At 48.2% G+C, this 14,440-nt stretch overlaps 2 protein-coding genes across 3 annotated transcripts; both read right to left on the bottom strand.

Moving 5' to 3' along the window:
- Positions 1 to 2,981: 2,981 nt before the first annotated feature.
- RASL11A (RAS like family 11 member A) lies at positions 2,982 to 4,975 on the bottom strand. Of its 2 annotated transcripts, XM_079316494.1 has the most exons (4): positions 4,699 to 4,975; positions 4,552 to 4,608; positions 4,396 to 4,475; positions 2,982 to 4,201 (listed from the first exon to the last, which is right to left on the bottom strand). In XM_079316494.1, exons 1-4 carry the CDS (start codon positions 4,952 to 4,954, stop codon positions 3,749 to 3,751), a joined length of 846 nt encoding a protein of 281 aa, XP_079172620.1. In that variant the 5' UTR covers positions 4,955 to 4,975; the 3' UTR covers positions 2,982 to 3,748. The 2 variants fall into 2 exon arrangements, with proteins under 2 accessions (XP_079172620.1, XP_079172619.1); XM_079316493.1 differs by having other exon boundaries at positions 3,664 to 4,201; positions 4,552 to 4,975.
- A 3,958-nt stretch (positions 4,976 to 8,933) lies between these two features.
- RPL21 (ribosomal protein L21) lies at positions 8,934 to 13,728 on the bottom strand. The gene is made up of 6 exons (XM_079302943.1): positions 13,588 to 13,728; positions 12,119 to 12,197; positions 11,493 to 11,554; positions 10,472 to 10,584; positions 9,674 to 9,824; positions 8,934 to 9,064 (listed from the first exon to the last, which is right to left on the bottom strand). Exons 2-6 carry the CDS (start codon positions 12,183 to 12,185, stop codon positions 8,975 to 8,977), a joined length of 483 nt encoding a protein of 160 aa, XP_079159069.1. The 5' UTR covers positions 12,186 to 12,197; positions 13,588 to 13,728; the 3' UTR covers positions 8,934 to 8,974.
- Between the last annotated feature and the right edge of the window lie 712 nt (positions 13,729 to 14,440).

The following is a 14,440-nucleotide window of genomic DNA, read 5'->3' on the forward strand; positions in this document are numbered from 1 at the left end:
TACCTCAGGGACATAACATGTCTCCATAACATGGAGTGTTGTCTACAGTTTGGTGCAGTGACCCAACAACAGCATCACCCTCAAAGGTATTGCTCCTATAAGGACAACAGACTTTGCAAGCTCACTTCAGGAGAAACTGAAGAGATTCTGCTGCCATACTGGGGGAATCACCAGTGGTCATGTGCCAAGTGCAACTGCCATAAAAGGTCACCTTTGCCTAAAGGACTTTCTTCTGAATCTATTCAGACCATAAGCTAATGAAGTCCCACAGGAATAAATAATTTTACAGGAGATCCATGCATGGTATGCAGATTTGTTTCCAGTCATCCATCCATCCATCCATCCATCCATCCATCCATCCATCCATCCATCCATCCATCCATCCATCCATCCATCCATCCCTCCATCCATCCATCCATCCATCCATCCATCAATCACTTTTGCTCTGTGCCTGAAGCTTGAACCCAGCTCTTGACTCTTTTGTAAACACAGTCCTTGTTCACATTCTGCCTTGTCCACAATCCTTCATACAAACAAACCACAGGATACAGCATGAACCTACAGCATTGACCATCCTCTGTGCTGAGAGGCAAGCCCCCCATCACGAGACAGTGAGGAAGCAGCCTGGGTCCAGGTGCTCGAGAGGGGCAGAAAAGAAAGGGGACATTCATAAAGCTTTTTTTGAACATCCCTATCTCTGTCTAGGGATGTGCAGCTCCTCAGTTGAAGTGCCCAGAACAGGCTGATGGCAGCTGCTATTTTAAAATTCATGAAGCCTTAGAGCATTACTGGATGATTTCAGAGCTTGGAGATAAGTAGACAAAATAATCCAGCCGGGGGGAGATGCTGATGTCGTAGCAGCCATAATAGTGTGTGATGCTGCACACATCCCTGCTTCTGAAAACCCACTCATCCTTCTTGTCAGGGAAAATTGCTGTGATTCCGCTCCATAGCGGAGGTGGTGGGAGGAAAGAGGCAGCTGCATATTTTCCTCTGATCAAGGAGAAAGGCCAGGCTGTACACCACTTACCCTCCTGAAGCCACCTCTGTGAATGGCTAGGAGACTGGGGATGGCAAGTTTTCAGTAGGGAAAGCCTAAGCATCCGTGGTCCAGAAGAAACAAGGCTTTGGAACTGCTCTGATAGTCCTTGAGAGATGCTTTGCCCTCCCTGCCCTGGTGTGCCCCTCTTTGCTCACTCAGGACTGAAGAACTGCTGGGGTAAAATGTGCTGGGAACCAGCAGGTTCTTCCTGTGCCTTACCTGGCAGCTCAGGACTGAAAACTTCTGGGTGAGAGTAGATCTGTGCCAGCCAGGGGGAATTCAGACAACCAGCATAAACGCCTAATGTATGTGCCTCTACCCAAAAGTGTTACCCAGAGTGGCCCAAAGCAGCTGCTGCCTTAAGGTGGAGGCAGATCCGAGCAGCCCTCCCTCTTTGCCATCAGCATGTTCTAATCATCCAGATTCCCTGAGAGGCTCATCTTGCTCCTGACATGTGGCTGAAGCAGCCCAACAGCATGAGAAGCATGGGATAGAGACAGGAGGTTTTGTGAGTTGTCCTGAGCATGGGTGCTTACATAGCAAGAGGCATCTCTAACTTTTACCCATGAGAGAGATGAGGAAAAATACTGTGTTTATCCCCCTGCTCTTGCCCATCCCTGCCCCTCAAGTGCTCACTGATCCTGCACAAATCCCCCCCTGTACCAGAGTGGGAACCCAAGCTCCTGCTTTGCCAGGGGCAGTGAGAGGCACCTAAGTCAGTGCTTAATGTGATTTTTCACCTGGCCATTGAGGACCATGGTGAGATGCAGACTTGTCCAGTACACATTACCTGCCCCTTTAGCATATATTGTATTATATGTTCACTGAATATCTTTAGCAACTTGCTTGGTGAAACTCTGTACTGGATACATGAGTAGGAAATAATTTCCAAAGACAAAAGCTGAGGTTTAAAAACAACTGAAACCCTACCATAGTGGTATTTTCTCTTGGAAACAATTTGTTACCCTGGTTTCAAGGTAGCGAAATGTTTCAAATATCTCACTTGCACCTTTTCAATTCCTTTTCAAATTTCCCCACAGACACACGGTCCAAGTCTGCCAGGGATATGCTCGTTCTCACCAGCCCCATCATCCTCCCCTCAAGCCCAGAGTCCTGGGCCTGGCAGAGCAACTCTCACAGTGAAGAACCATTTAGCACGTTAAATATTGTATTAACATGTTTAATCAGTACTTTGGTTTGTCCAGGCTGTCACCATGCCTTTGGCGTGAATTAGCTCCAAGAGTTTTGGACTCAGCTTGCAGTCCCAGTTTCAGTCTGCTCCTGCAGGTCTGGGTATCAGCTCTCCCTTTGGTAGGGCAGCACAGTGCCTTCAGGGAGGACACACAGGTGACAAGCCTGGACTGAAGGGGTGCACATAGCCCTGCATGGCACCCCACACCCCTGCTCAGTGCTCACACTGGTGAGCATGCTGGTGCTTCTGCACAGAGCATCTTTAACTTGCTCTGTCACCCTTCCCTCAATTACCACCATCAGGAAGAGTCAGATGCTGATAAAGAGGCTCAGGAAGCTTCAAGACACAGGGATCAGAAACAATAGGGATGGCCCACTAACTGCAAGGCACAGCACCCACCTGCCTTTCCTAACACAAGGAAAGAAGGAAATGGTCTTTTGACTTAATCTTGGAGAGTTTATAAAATAAAACCTTACTGGACTTGTGCTTGAATGAGGACAGCGAGATTCCCCTGTACAGATTGATCCACTTCCACACTTTCTACTCAGCATGGAGTAGTTTTATTTCTTACATACATAATTCAGAGGCAAACTGAAAGTGCAAAACCTACATTTCATTCTCAGTCATCCAGTAAACAGTTAATAAAACCCATTCTAGAGTGGTTCAGAGTTTATGTGAAGTAAGAGTAAAGTCTGACCTGTTTCCAGTAGCTACAAAATTACTCTGGGGAAGATAAAAGTGTGTTTCTTTTTAAATGTAGCTATTTTCTGTCCAGGGAACCTGCGCATCAGCCCTTCCTACCACACATACCCAGAGAAAGCAAAAGCCAACCCACACACTCCTCTGCTGTGGATTGCTCAGCACTTTGTTTCACAGCAATCTGTAGGAGAAACTCAACCCTCCAGTTAAATGCTTGGGGCTCAAATGATTAATTCTGTAGAACAGATCTCTAAGGCACATCAGAAATTGGAGCTCATTTCAAACAGCCTATCAGCATTCAGGCTGTTACAGGTGCAAGCAAAACAGCAGCTTTGAGGGGGGAAAGCAGTTCTGTTATAAACAGAATTCTTACACTTTTATCTTTTCATGTTTAATAGAGCTTTTTTTGTCTCCTACAAGGTTTTCCACCAAGGGCTTTCCAAGCATTGTATAAAGGCAGGTAATGATTTACATCATTAAGACTCCCATTTTACAAACAAGAAATGGAGACCTCCAAAGAAAATCATGAGTAGCTTAATACAGAAAATCCCAGTCCCCACAAAAATGAAATTGAATCAAAGCCTCCTGGCAAAAGTTTCCTTTCCAACTGCCTCTATTTAGTTGCTATGCAGCTTTTTTTGTTTGTTTTGTTTTTCAAAAATAACCCAACCAGTCAAATGAGAGAACAGCAAGGAAATTGCAAGCTTTGACATACTTACTTCTACACTGCTGGCATTAGTACAAAAATAAAGATTTTTATTTACTAGTTTACAAAAATAAATTCTCTTGAGTCCCACAGGACCTCATTGGGAGGTTTACTTGACTTTGGAAGATAAAGCCTGTTTGAAACGTCTCTTTAGATCCTGCATGTTGGGAGATTTGGGCCGAGGGATGATGGATGACCGCCTCCTGTCCGTGCTGCCGGCGTGCTGCAGCTTGCTGACCTCCTTGCAAAGATACTGGAAGACATCACAGACACCCTGGGAGTCCTCACTGGTGGAGATTTCCAAGAACAGGCAGCCCAGTTCATCTGCCAGCTGTAGTCCCTCTTTTGCCTGCACTTGCCTGGCGTGGAGGAGGTCTGCTTTGTTCCCCACGATGATGATGGGAGTCCTGGCATCGGGGTGCAGCTTGCGGATGTGCTGGTGGAGAGGCTGCACTGACTGATAGCTGCTGTAGTCCGTGATGGAGTAGACGAGCAGGAAGCCCTCTGCCCACTTCACACACCTGGACAGGGAGTCCGGCACCTGCACGCAGTCTTCCTGCGCCTGCGGTACAACAGAGCACAGAGTGGGCACCGGGTCATGAAAGCACAGAGGCTGCATCACTGCACCATCAAACGGGTCTAGAGGGAACCCCGAGCCCTGTCTCGGGAGACCAAGTCTGGGCATACAGGAAATTTGAGCTCAAAAGCTGAGCCTTTGGGCAGCAGAGAACCGATCGATACAAAATATCACCGTACCTGGATGCATCCCGGCGTGTCTTGGATCTGCACGGCAACGTGGTCCCCGTCCAGGTGGACGAGCCGGGAGTAGAGGCTGCCTGGGGAGCAGAGAGCCGTGAGCCGCCGGACGCGGGGCCGCGCCCCGCCGCGCCCGCCGCCCCCCGCCCGCCTCACCTGTGTTGGGCTCGTAGTCGCCGATGAAGCGCTTGGTCAGGAACCGCACGATCATGGCTGAAACACAGAGCGCCGCGTTAGGCGGGACGGACGGACGGACGGACGGATGGATGGACGGGGGAAGGGGCCGGGCAGCCCCGCACTCACCGCTCTTGCCGACGCCGCGGGCACCCAGCACGGCCAGGCGGAGCTGGGCGCCGGGCGGCCCCGGGGGACACTCGGCGATGGGCGCCAGCAGGAAGGACTGGGACATGCTCGGCAGGCGCATGGGAGAGGCGGCTCGGCAGCCGGGGCTCCACCGGCTCCGCTCGGCTCGGCCAGCAGCGCCCGGAGCGCTCGGCCCCGCGGCTTTTAAAGGTCCAGGCGGCACCGCCCCCCGACAGCATCGCCTCCCCGACAGCATCGCCCCGCTCCTTCTGCACCGCCCCCCGACAGCATCGCCTCCCCGACAGCATCGCCCCGCTCCTTCTGCACCGCCCCCCGACAGCATCGCCTCCCCGACAGCATCGCCCCGCTCCTTCTGCGCCGCCCCCGGCACCGCCCCGGTCCGTCTGCACCGCCCTGCTGGGCATCCCCCCAACCCGAGGCAGATGGGCAAATGCACCACCCTCCCTGCAGTGAGGGACTCGTTTTAAAAGAGAGGAAATTACTATTTTACCTCAGACTATTTTGCTTCCTACACTTGTACATATCCCCCTACAGCCAGTGTTGAAAACACAGCTTGTGGATTAAGCAACAGCCAGCCCTGAAACATAAGTGGTCTTGATTTGGCCCTTTGGGTTTTTGAAGAAAAGTTTTGGAGAAGAATGTGGTGATCCACCACCGACTGCCCTTAAATAAGCCTCAGACCTGCAAGCAGCTCTGTGGATGTTTCAACCTCCACCAACCAGTGCCCTGGCTCCTGCTTCTGCTGTGTGCTGCCTTGAAACACTGTATGTGCTTAAAAGAGAAATAATCCGCTCAGAGGCTGCTTTAATTTTTATCAGGGAGATAGCACAGGCCAGCAGGACATGGAAGAGCCAGTGGATGGTACTCAAATGGACTGATGTCATGGCACAGAGGGATGGAGCTGCCGTGAGAGCTGCTGGGCCCTGCATGCAGGTGGGTGCTTAGACAGCCCAAGTGACCCTGGATGCTCACACACAGGCAGCTGAGTTAAGGCAATGCTCATTAACATCAGTTAAAGTAGTACCTGTAGAAAAGCATGGTGGAAGAAGCACTGTATTATTTGTGCTACTCTAGTGCCTAAGAACCTCTATAGGTTCCTCTTAACTTCCAGGGCATCTTTTAACTTCCAAAACCTATTGCCTCTAAAATTTCTATTTACTCCCCCATCATGCCAGTGAGCTCTTTCCTTTTGGGAAACAAGATTTCTCTTGTATGACTTAAGACTTTTGGTTTCCAGAGGTTCCTGCTATTGTCATCTGCTCTATGGGGATGGGGGATGGCTTGTCTTTGGCCTCACTCACAGAGCCAGCAGCAGCTATTTCTACACATTTCTTTAGAAAGGAGCTATCAGAGCACATTCAGTGTGCCTCTGAAAGAATGCTACTGAAACAAGTCTGTTCCAGGTAGATGATTCTCAGGCACTGAGCTGTGAAAGCAGGGTTAAACAACCTCCCTTCTCAAACCTTGAGGACCTGCCTCTTTCTGGGCACCTGAACAACTCGAGCTGCCTTGCCTGCTGCTGGCAGCACCCCCAAAAGGCAAATGGGGGTGGTCAAGCAGAGATAGCATTGCCCAAACCCAGGCAGGACACCTTGTGAAGGAATTAATGTCCAGGGTGTGATGGACTATGCCTCCATCAACACCTACCCAGTACAATAGGAGCAGCTTAGGAAATTGAAGCAGTTGGAGCTCAATTAACTGTCCCCATTCTGCAGATGAAGCACCCCTGGGATGTGTGGCTCTCAAAGCTATTCCAAGGGGCCTTTCTCCGCTCTGCAGGCCCCCCTTGGAAGTGCCAGGCTGTACTTTTCCACCCACCCTCTGCCACTATCCCTATGGCCCATCACTATCCCCCTTCCCACAGCAACACTGCTCAGTGCCAGGTATGCCATGCTGCTGCTTGACACATCCCTGTTCCAAGCAAGCTCTGGCCACGTTCAATAGCAGGACTTTTTTGGGCTGACAGTAGGTGGCTTGCTCCTGTGACTCTCACTGTGACAGTGGCAGGGAGGACAGCCTGAGAGCAGCTGTACAGGTAGTGCTGGTGGGAGCAACGTTCCTCCTCCCCTTTCCCAGTTCTGCCTTTTCACTGACCTTCCCTGCCTAACGCTGCCTACACAGTGCTCAGCAAACCTCAAATCCTGATGTTGCCAATGTTAAAAAAGATGAAGCTGCAGCTCAGAAGGCAGCTTCCTTGCTGCTCCTCTAGGAGATTTTGCCAGGGCTTTTGGCAGGGAATCAGCAGCAAAGGTTTGTGGCTGTAAAGGAGCCTCAGAACAGGACTGCAGAGAACTGATTACAGCTTATGTCTTAGTGTGTAAAACCCCTTCTAGGGCAAGTCAAAACTGGTGACACCAAACCCTGTAAGAAACATGCTTCATGTTTCAGCTCAGGACTGGAGATGTCCTGACAGGCAGCTCTTCAGCTTTTCCCAATTCACAGATCTCCCTCTTTCGTCAGGATTGTGCAAAAACAGGGCAGCCAAACACAGGAAACAAACTTCAGCAGCAGTACAGAGATCTGTTAAGTGTCTGGGCTGTTTCTGCAAATTTCAGATGAGCAGGAAAAGCCCACTGCACTGAGTGAAACGGACAGGCTACACCTTAGTTTACCTGTCCTGTTTCCAAACATTAAAAACAAAACAAAAAAAAAGTTATTTTCTTCCTGTACAAACCAACTTCATTAACAATAATTTCTGGGAATCCTGACCAAGGAAAGCCTTCTCTCCCTCTCTTCCCAGCCCACAGAGGGCTTCCAAATATGCATTTACAACCAACTACTGTAGGCACAGTGACCTTAAAAACAGTTCTAAATAAACTGGGAAGTGTTGCAATGCAGTGTCTGTGGGAGCACAGATCTTAAACAAGACCACTGTAATGCTGTCCAGTCTCATTATTCCAAATTGTTGAAAATAAGTTCAAAAGTTTAGAACTATGCTCTACTTATGATGTTATCATTTTATCATGCTGCTACAGCTAATCCACTGTGATTTTGAAAAACGAGCACAAACCAAACACAGAACCAAAATAGATTAAACATGCATGCATGAAAAGCAAATTTAAAATGCCACCACCAAAGTTTTCATCCAATAGCCTCCCACTCAATTCCTACAAAGCCTAGTGGAAAATGATGCTTATCTTGGAAGGCAAATACCAATTTTAAATGGCTGTGAAAACTGACAAGCCAAAGAGGTTGATAAATTGCACAAATCTTGCTGCTCCAAGAAAAGCCCCTTGACCATAAAAGTCAAGTGCATAAAGTGCAACACGGAGGGCTCAGGATACAGTGGTGCATTCCATGTCCAACACCTCCAGTGTCAGAATACAGCACTATTGTCATGGAGCAGCCTGCTAAGAGGCGTGCTCCTCCAAGTCACTTCCAAAGTCATTCCATCTACACAGCCCAACACATCTTCTGAAATAGGAGCTTGTGAAGCTCAACAACCTGGCTCACTGCAACTTGGAAACTCCAGCACCTAAAGCCCATCACCCTTAAATACCAGCCCAAGCCAGACTCTGAACTCAAGGTCCAAAACCTACATTCCATCAGAACAGGAACACCCACAATTGAGAGTTAGGTAAAAAGCAAACCTCATCATCTCTCTCTTCCTTACTCCCACACTTAAAAGCTTCCCTGCAATTCACTGTTCAGTCACTTTCAACAGTGAACACCTACAAACAGCTTGAGGTCACTTGCTTCTCTAGTACTTTTCTGTCTACATGCACACTTTAGTTTTACATCACTTACTGAAGGTAGCTGAGCAATGCCTGACATGACACTTCAAGGTAAACGATTATTTACTTGTAATTACAAAACAACTAAGCCTGGGATTGTGTGCTTTCAAGGCTAACCAAGCAGGCTCCCTTCAGCAGTCTCTAGCAAGCCCCCTTATCTCTTTTCCTACAAAAAACATCAAGTCTTTAAGTGGCACTGAGCAGCTCTTCATGCAAGTTCTTAGTTTGCTGGTGAAATATTCCATGTCCCCTCCTAACAGCTCATGATCATTACTAAGCACTAGCCTACTTCAGTGTTCCTAGTATTTATCATCTATATACATGACAGAACTCGTCAGCAAAAGCTGCAGATGATTTAAATGACTAAGCAGCATGGTAAATGCAAGCTAAATAAATAAACTTCAATAAAAGAAGGTTTCTAAAGCATCTGTTCAAACAAAAAAGCCCCAAACCTAACTAAATGAATCAGCCACAATCACATACACTTGTCCAAAACCTTATCTTTATTTTTTAAACATACATTATGCCATGAATTCATAAGGAATTGGCTCCAGCAGCTCTGGATCCTTGCCATTAGTTCTCACAAAGTGTGCTTCTCTTGGTGGAGCAGGCTGTAAACAGAAAAACAAAAAACAAAAACTCATGGCACTACAGCTTAAAAGGCAACTTTTCAGAAAATAACATTTTGTCAACAATTTATCACCTTATTATATAAATATTACAGCAATTTTACCATTCCTAGTCTCAAACTTGATTCAAGGAATAGCAGTAAGAAATTATCTTGCAGAAAGTGTACCTGACTCTTGCTGCTGAATAAAAAAAAAAACCTATGCTTTACTCCCTGCAGCTCACCAACCTGATGAACATGGAGTGATGTATCCTGCAGTTCCAGAAGCAATAGCCATTACCTCTTCTCTGCAGTCTGGTTATTAATTCTTTCCTTCAACGGTTACCATAGAACCTGCTGCAACTCAAAATTCAACTAAACCAAAGGCTCTACTGACCCTAAAACCATGCACAGCTGCTGCTGCAGACTAGCAACAGCACAGGAAGCACCCAATGCTCTGTTCACAGCTGTAACTAACAATTTTCATCTGGCACAGAGCAGTTCTGCTCAGGCACCAAACATCCCAGAGTCAGGATGCCAATGCACTGCATTGGCCACTACTCCAACAATTCAGTTATTTCCTGCAGGACTGTGACCTCAACAGAAACATTACCTGACGTTTCAGCTGAACCCAAATGCCTTTTTCTTTGGCTTCCTTCTTCTTCCTTTCATTTTCCTTCACACGCTGCAGGAAGCTGTCTCTGCTCTTGGAATGTTTAATGTGCTCTATACGCACATTAATTCTCTTGGCCAGAATCTTGCCCCTAAGAAAGGGAGTCAGTTTTTAATCTTCACTTGAAAAATGTCACTTTAAATCAAGACTTACAGAAGCAACTCCATAAGCTCAATTACAGGTCATTTTTCTTTAAAGGGCAATACCTCAAAAAAAGCTGCAGATTCACAACAGATGTAACTTACATATAACTAAAAGTTCATTATTATGTAACAATGTAATATATAACAATGTGCTGACAATTGCAAAGAACACAATTTTAGCCTCTTAGCATACGAACAAGTCATTTTATTACCAGCGCACAGCTGTCCAGCTCCTGGAACCAAAAAGTCTCAACTTGTCTTTTTTTTTTTTTTTACTAAGCTGTACAAAATTCAGCTGGATACAACAACAGACTAGTATTTAAAAAGAGTTTCAACACCAGCACACTGGCTGAGAAGCCCTGCTAGGTAATGTGACTTCAGGTCACGTTGGTAAGAAAACAAAAACTGTTTCCTCTGACAGGATCCAAGTCAAATGAGCATCATTTGCTTGGGTTATAAAAAGGAAATACACTTTACCCACCTTGAATGACCAATCAAGACAAGAACTGTCTAACTGGCAAAGTGAAAGGAGGGTGCAATTACAGTTCAACTTTCTCAAATACCAAGTTTCAACACACAGAATTTCATTACTTACTTAACCTGCTTGTTAACAATAATGCCCACAGCATGCTGAGTAACATTATACACCCTTCCAGTCTTGCCATGGTAACACTTGTGGGGCATGCCTTTTTGAACAGTACCCATACCCTGTTAAGAAGCAAAAATAAAAGGAAAAAGAAAAGGGGGGGAGGAGAGGAAGTAGCATCAATAATTTTTCTTTCAGAAGTAATTTAAAGTATACATTTCAAATTATTTAAGATTTAATTTTAAAATATTCCCTTTTTATCTTAAAGTTGGAATTTATAACCATGTATTTTGTACCTGAAGTCTACCAAATTTTGCTGTCAGTTCTGGCAGCTTTCAGTGTCGGTGAAATGATTGATCACTTTGCTTACAGAAAGAGCAAGCAATCACAAGAGACATTCATCATCAAGCTCCAGTGTGTGAGGAAGCATCAGTTCTGAACAATACATTCTCCAAGTCAAACAACCACTTAGCAAATTAATTCAACCAAGTAGGAATCCTTGATGAAAGGCTTTCACATTCACTACTGAGAAAGTACAGCTGACTTTAAAAGACAAGTTCTAAAAAGTATCAGGAAATGCTACTTCAGTTTCCCCCCTTTATTAATGTATATTTATGCATCTTTATTTCTTGTTTTCTGGTTTCAGTATAGTTTTGCAATCACATTACTATGAACCGCCCCACCATAAATCACAGCTCACAACAGAACATCTAGTGAAGTGAAGCTGAGGTTCCTATGAAAGCTGTGCCAGTAGCCAACTCAATCATTGGCTATGGCACATTTCACTCCCATTTTTCAGCTGAACACACTGCAATAAAGCACAGCCAAACCCTGCATACACCAGCATATGACACTGAAGTGCTACTCCTGGTCTGCTGGCACTGTCATTCCAACATTGCTCCCAAGTGAGCAGCAGGCACTTGTGCTGACACACGTGACCCAAGCACAAAAGAGTCCATCTCAAAAGAGCTGGAGACTGCACAGGATGACACTGCTTTAGCCTTCAGTTACACAGCACTGCAGAAAGTACCTTGATATCAACTATGTCACCCTTCTTGTAGATCCGCATGTAGGTAGCCAGAGGGACAACTCCTGTTAAGAGATACAAATTTGGGTACTTAGGAAGTCTGGAATTTCACACACACATAAAAAAGGATGAGGGACACAGAACATGCATTTGACACAATTTTCCTAAATGCCTCAAAAATCAAATGACCTCTTTTAAAAAAGCAGTAATTACACATTTCACACACTTAAAATTTTTAAAATACGCAGCTAAAGAAAAACTAGATTTGTGTTCCTAATGCCAAAATTAAAGAGACGTTAAACTATTTAATATATCAATATAAATGCAACTGCTTATTGATCAGAGGAAAAATCCCTCTTATGTTTTAAGTAACTGCTGAAATATTTTCCTTACCTTCCAATTAATTTTCAAGCACTGACAGAATTAGCACCATGGCTACTGTCAAGCAATCAGAATACCAATGCATTTGCAGTAAGAGCTCAGAGCTCTGTGTACAGTTCCACAGTTTTTAGCTCAAGTTGTCAGAAACCCTCTGGCACAAGCCCTTGTTTCAGAGCCCATCCCCAGGACTGCAGCTGTGCATCAGGTCAGTAACTGGATGCAGTGCTGGCACTGTGAGGGATACTCACCATGCTTGCGGAAGGGCCTCGAGAACATGTAACGCGTCCCCCTCCTCTTTCCCTTTGTGTTCGTCATTTTGGCTGATTACTGCAAAATAAAGGCAAAATTTTCAGAACTACTAATTCACTCACAACAAAGTTGATGGAATTTTCAGGTATTTCAGATTAATGGAGACTTTAAACATATTCAGAATGATAGTGCTTCAATTCAAGCAACCTCGTTCACTTAGGCATCCAAAGAAATTGGAGTTTATAGGACCACAGGTTAACTCAGGTTAGAATGGATGCCAGTAAGGTACTCAGTTTAATTCCTGCTTACAGCTAGGTCCACTATGGTATCAAAGCAGGCCATTCAAGAGCTTTCTCCATCAGATCTTGAAACCCTTCAAGGATCAAAAACCATTCAGTATTAGAAGGGACTCACAGGTACCAATTCTTGGTTCTGTGCAGAACAACTGAGGAGTCACAAGATGTACCTGAGACCAGTGTACAGGAGATTATTGAACTCTCTCAGGCATGTGCTGTGACTTTCCCAGGGAGCCCATTCCACTACCCAAACAGCCTCTGGGTGAAGAACCTTTCCCTGATACTCAAACTAAACCTCTCCTGACACATCATGCCACTTCCTCGGGTCCTGTCTCTGGTCACCACAAAGATCAGAGCCCCTCCACTGCCACTCGTAGAGAAGCTGTAGTGATGAGATCTCCCAAGAGACCTTAGCTGCTCCTTGTACGACTTTACCTTCAGACCCTGCTGCACAGCCACCCTAGGCAGCATGTTTGGAGGCCTGGCTGTTCCAATTAACATTATTCCCCTTACATCCAGTCTGAGCATCTCTGTCTGACTTAAGCTGGTTGTTCCATGCTCCTTCCACATGCCCTTGCCAGGCACCGGGATACATCCTCCCGACCGTGGCGCTGTGAGGTGTCCCCCATGACACCTCTGCCCCGTTCCCTAAGCCTTTCTTTACAAGGCATCCACAAGGCAGGACCTCCACCACCACATTCATCGGCCACTATTACATCTGACACAAGGCCCGCACGCTCCGCAGGCCTCAGGGCCATGCCGGTGTCCGCCCGGAGGAGCCAGCCCTGCGCCGCCTCTCCCGCCCGACATCCCCCGGCGGCCGCGGGGTGCCCGGGCCCGCCGCCACGTGCTGCAGCAGCCGCTCCGCACCTGCACCGCCGAAGGGCTCGGCAGCCCCTTCCTCCCTCCCTCCCTCCCTCAGCAACCTCCCTCCCGCCCGCCCCGCCGCGATCCGCCCGGCACGGCCACCCCCAAACCGCGGCCTCCTCGCTCCCCGCTCTAGGAAGGCCGTGGTGCTGCCATCAGAGCCGGCGGCTCCCCGCCCGCCCCTGCCGGCAGCACGACCCCACCGGCCGCGTCCTCCCTCCGTGTCCCCGTCCTCCCTCCGTGTGCCCGTCCCCCCGTGTCCCCAGCGCGTCCCCCCGGAGCGGCGGAGCGGCGCGGGCGCTCACCGTGCGTGCGCACAAAATGGCGCCCCGGCTCCAAAGGAAGGGGGCGGCGCCGCGCCCGCCCTTAACTGCGGGGCCTCGGCGGGGCTGCCCGCGGCGCGCCTGACGGGAAGGGAGCGCCTGAGGGGCCGCGACCCCCCGGATGCCGATCCCCAAAAACAGCAGCGGCACAGTCGGACCCTTCGGCCAAAGCAGGGACAAACGGCGGGGGTTCACCGCTGTGCGTGTGCTGTATGGCAACGGGCAGAGAGTGATGCACGGGGAGTTCCCGCTGAACACCAGGAAGAACTTGTCTCCTGTGCAGTGACCGCGCAATGCAACAGAATGCCCAGAGGGGCTGTGGAGCCTCCCTCAGGGAGCTGTTCAGGAAGGGTCTGGACGCAATCCTGTGCCATGTGCTCTGGGATGGCTCACATGACGCCCCGCGGTCCCTTCCACTCTGCCCCGTTCCGTGACCCTCTATGATGGTGGGAGAGGTTTGGCAGCGGGAATGTCGGGGAACAGGGGAGACGAGCGAGGTGTGTGTCAGGGATGCCGAGGAGCGAGCCCTGCGGTGAGCGGCTGGCCCCATCCATGAGGAGCCAAGTTTGGAAATACAGAGCGGGAGCAGCCAGCAAGGTGTTCGACACATGAAGGTCGTACACCAACATTTAAACTGGCGACAGTGTGAGCCTGCTGGCGCTGCTGTGTGTCAGTCACGGCTGCCCGACCGGAGATCCTGGATTCCCGGCAGGGAAGCGGGGTGGGAGAAGCATGCCAACATGAGTTTGGGGTTTCTTGGTATTGTAATGAGGTTTCTTCGTATCATGGTGCCATAATCTCCAGTTGGTGTGGCAGGGGTTTCCACCAAGAGCCC

Source organism: Erithacus rubecula, assembly GCF_903797595.1.
Source record: "Erithacus rubecula genome assembly, chromosome: 1".
In the NCBI taxonomy this organism is placed as follows: Eukaryota; Metazoa; Chordata; class Aves; order Passeriformes; family Muscicapidae; genus Erithacus; species Erithacus rubecula.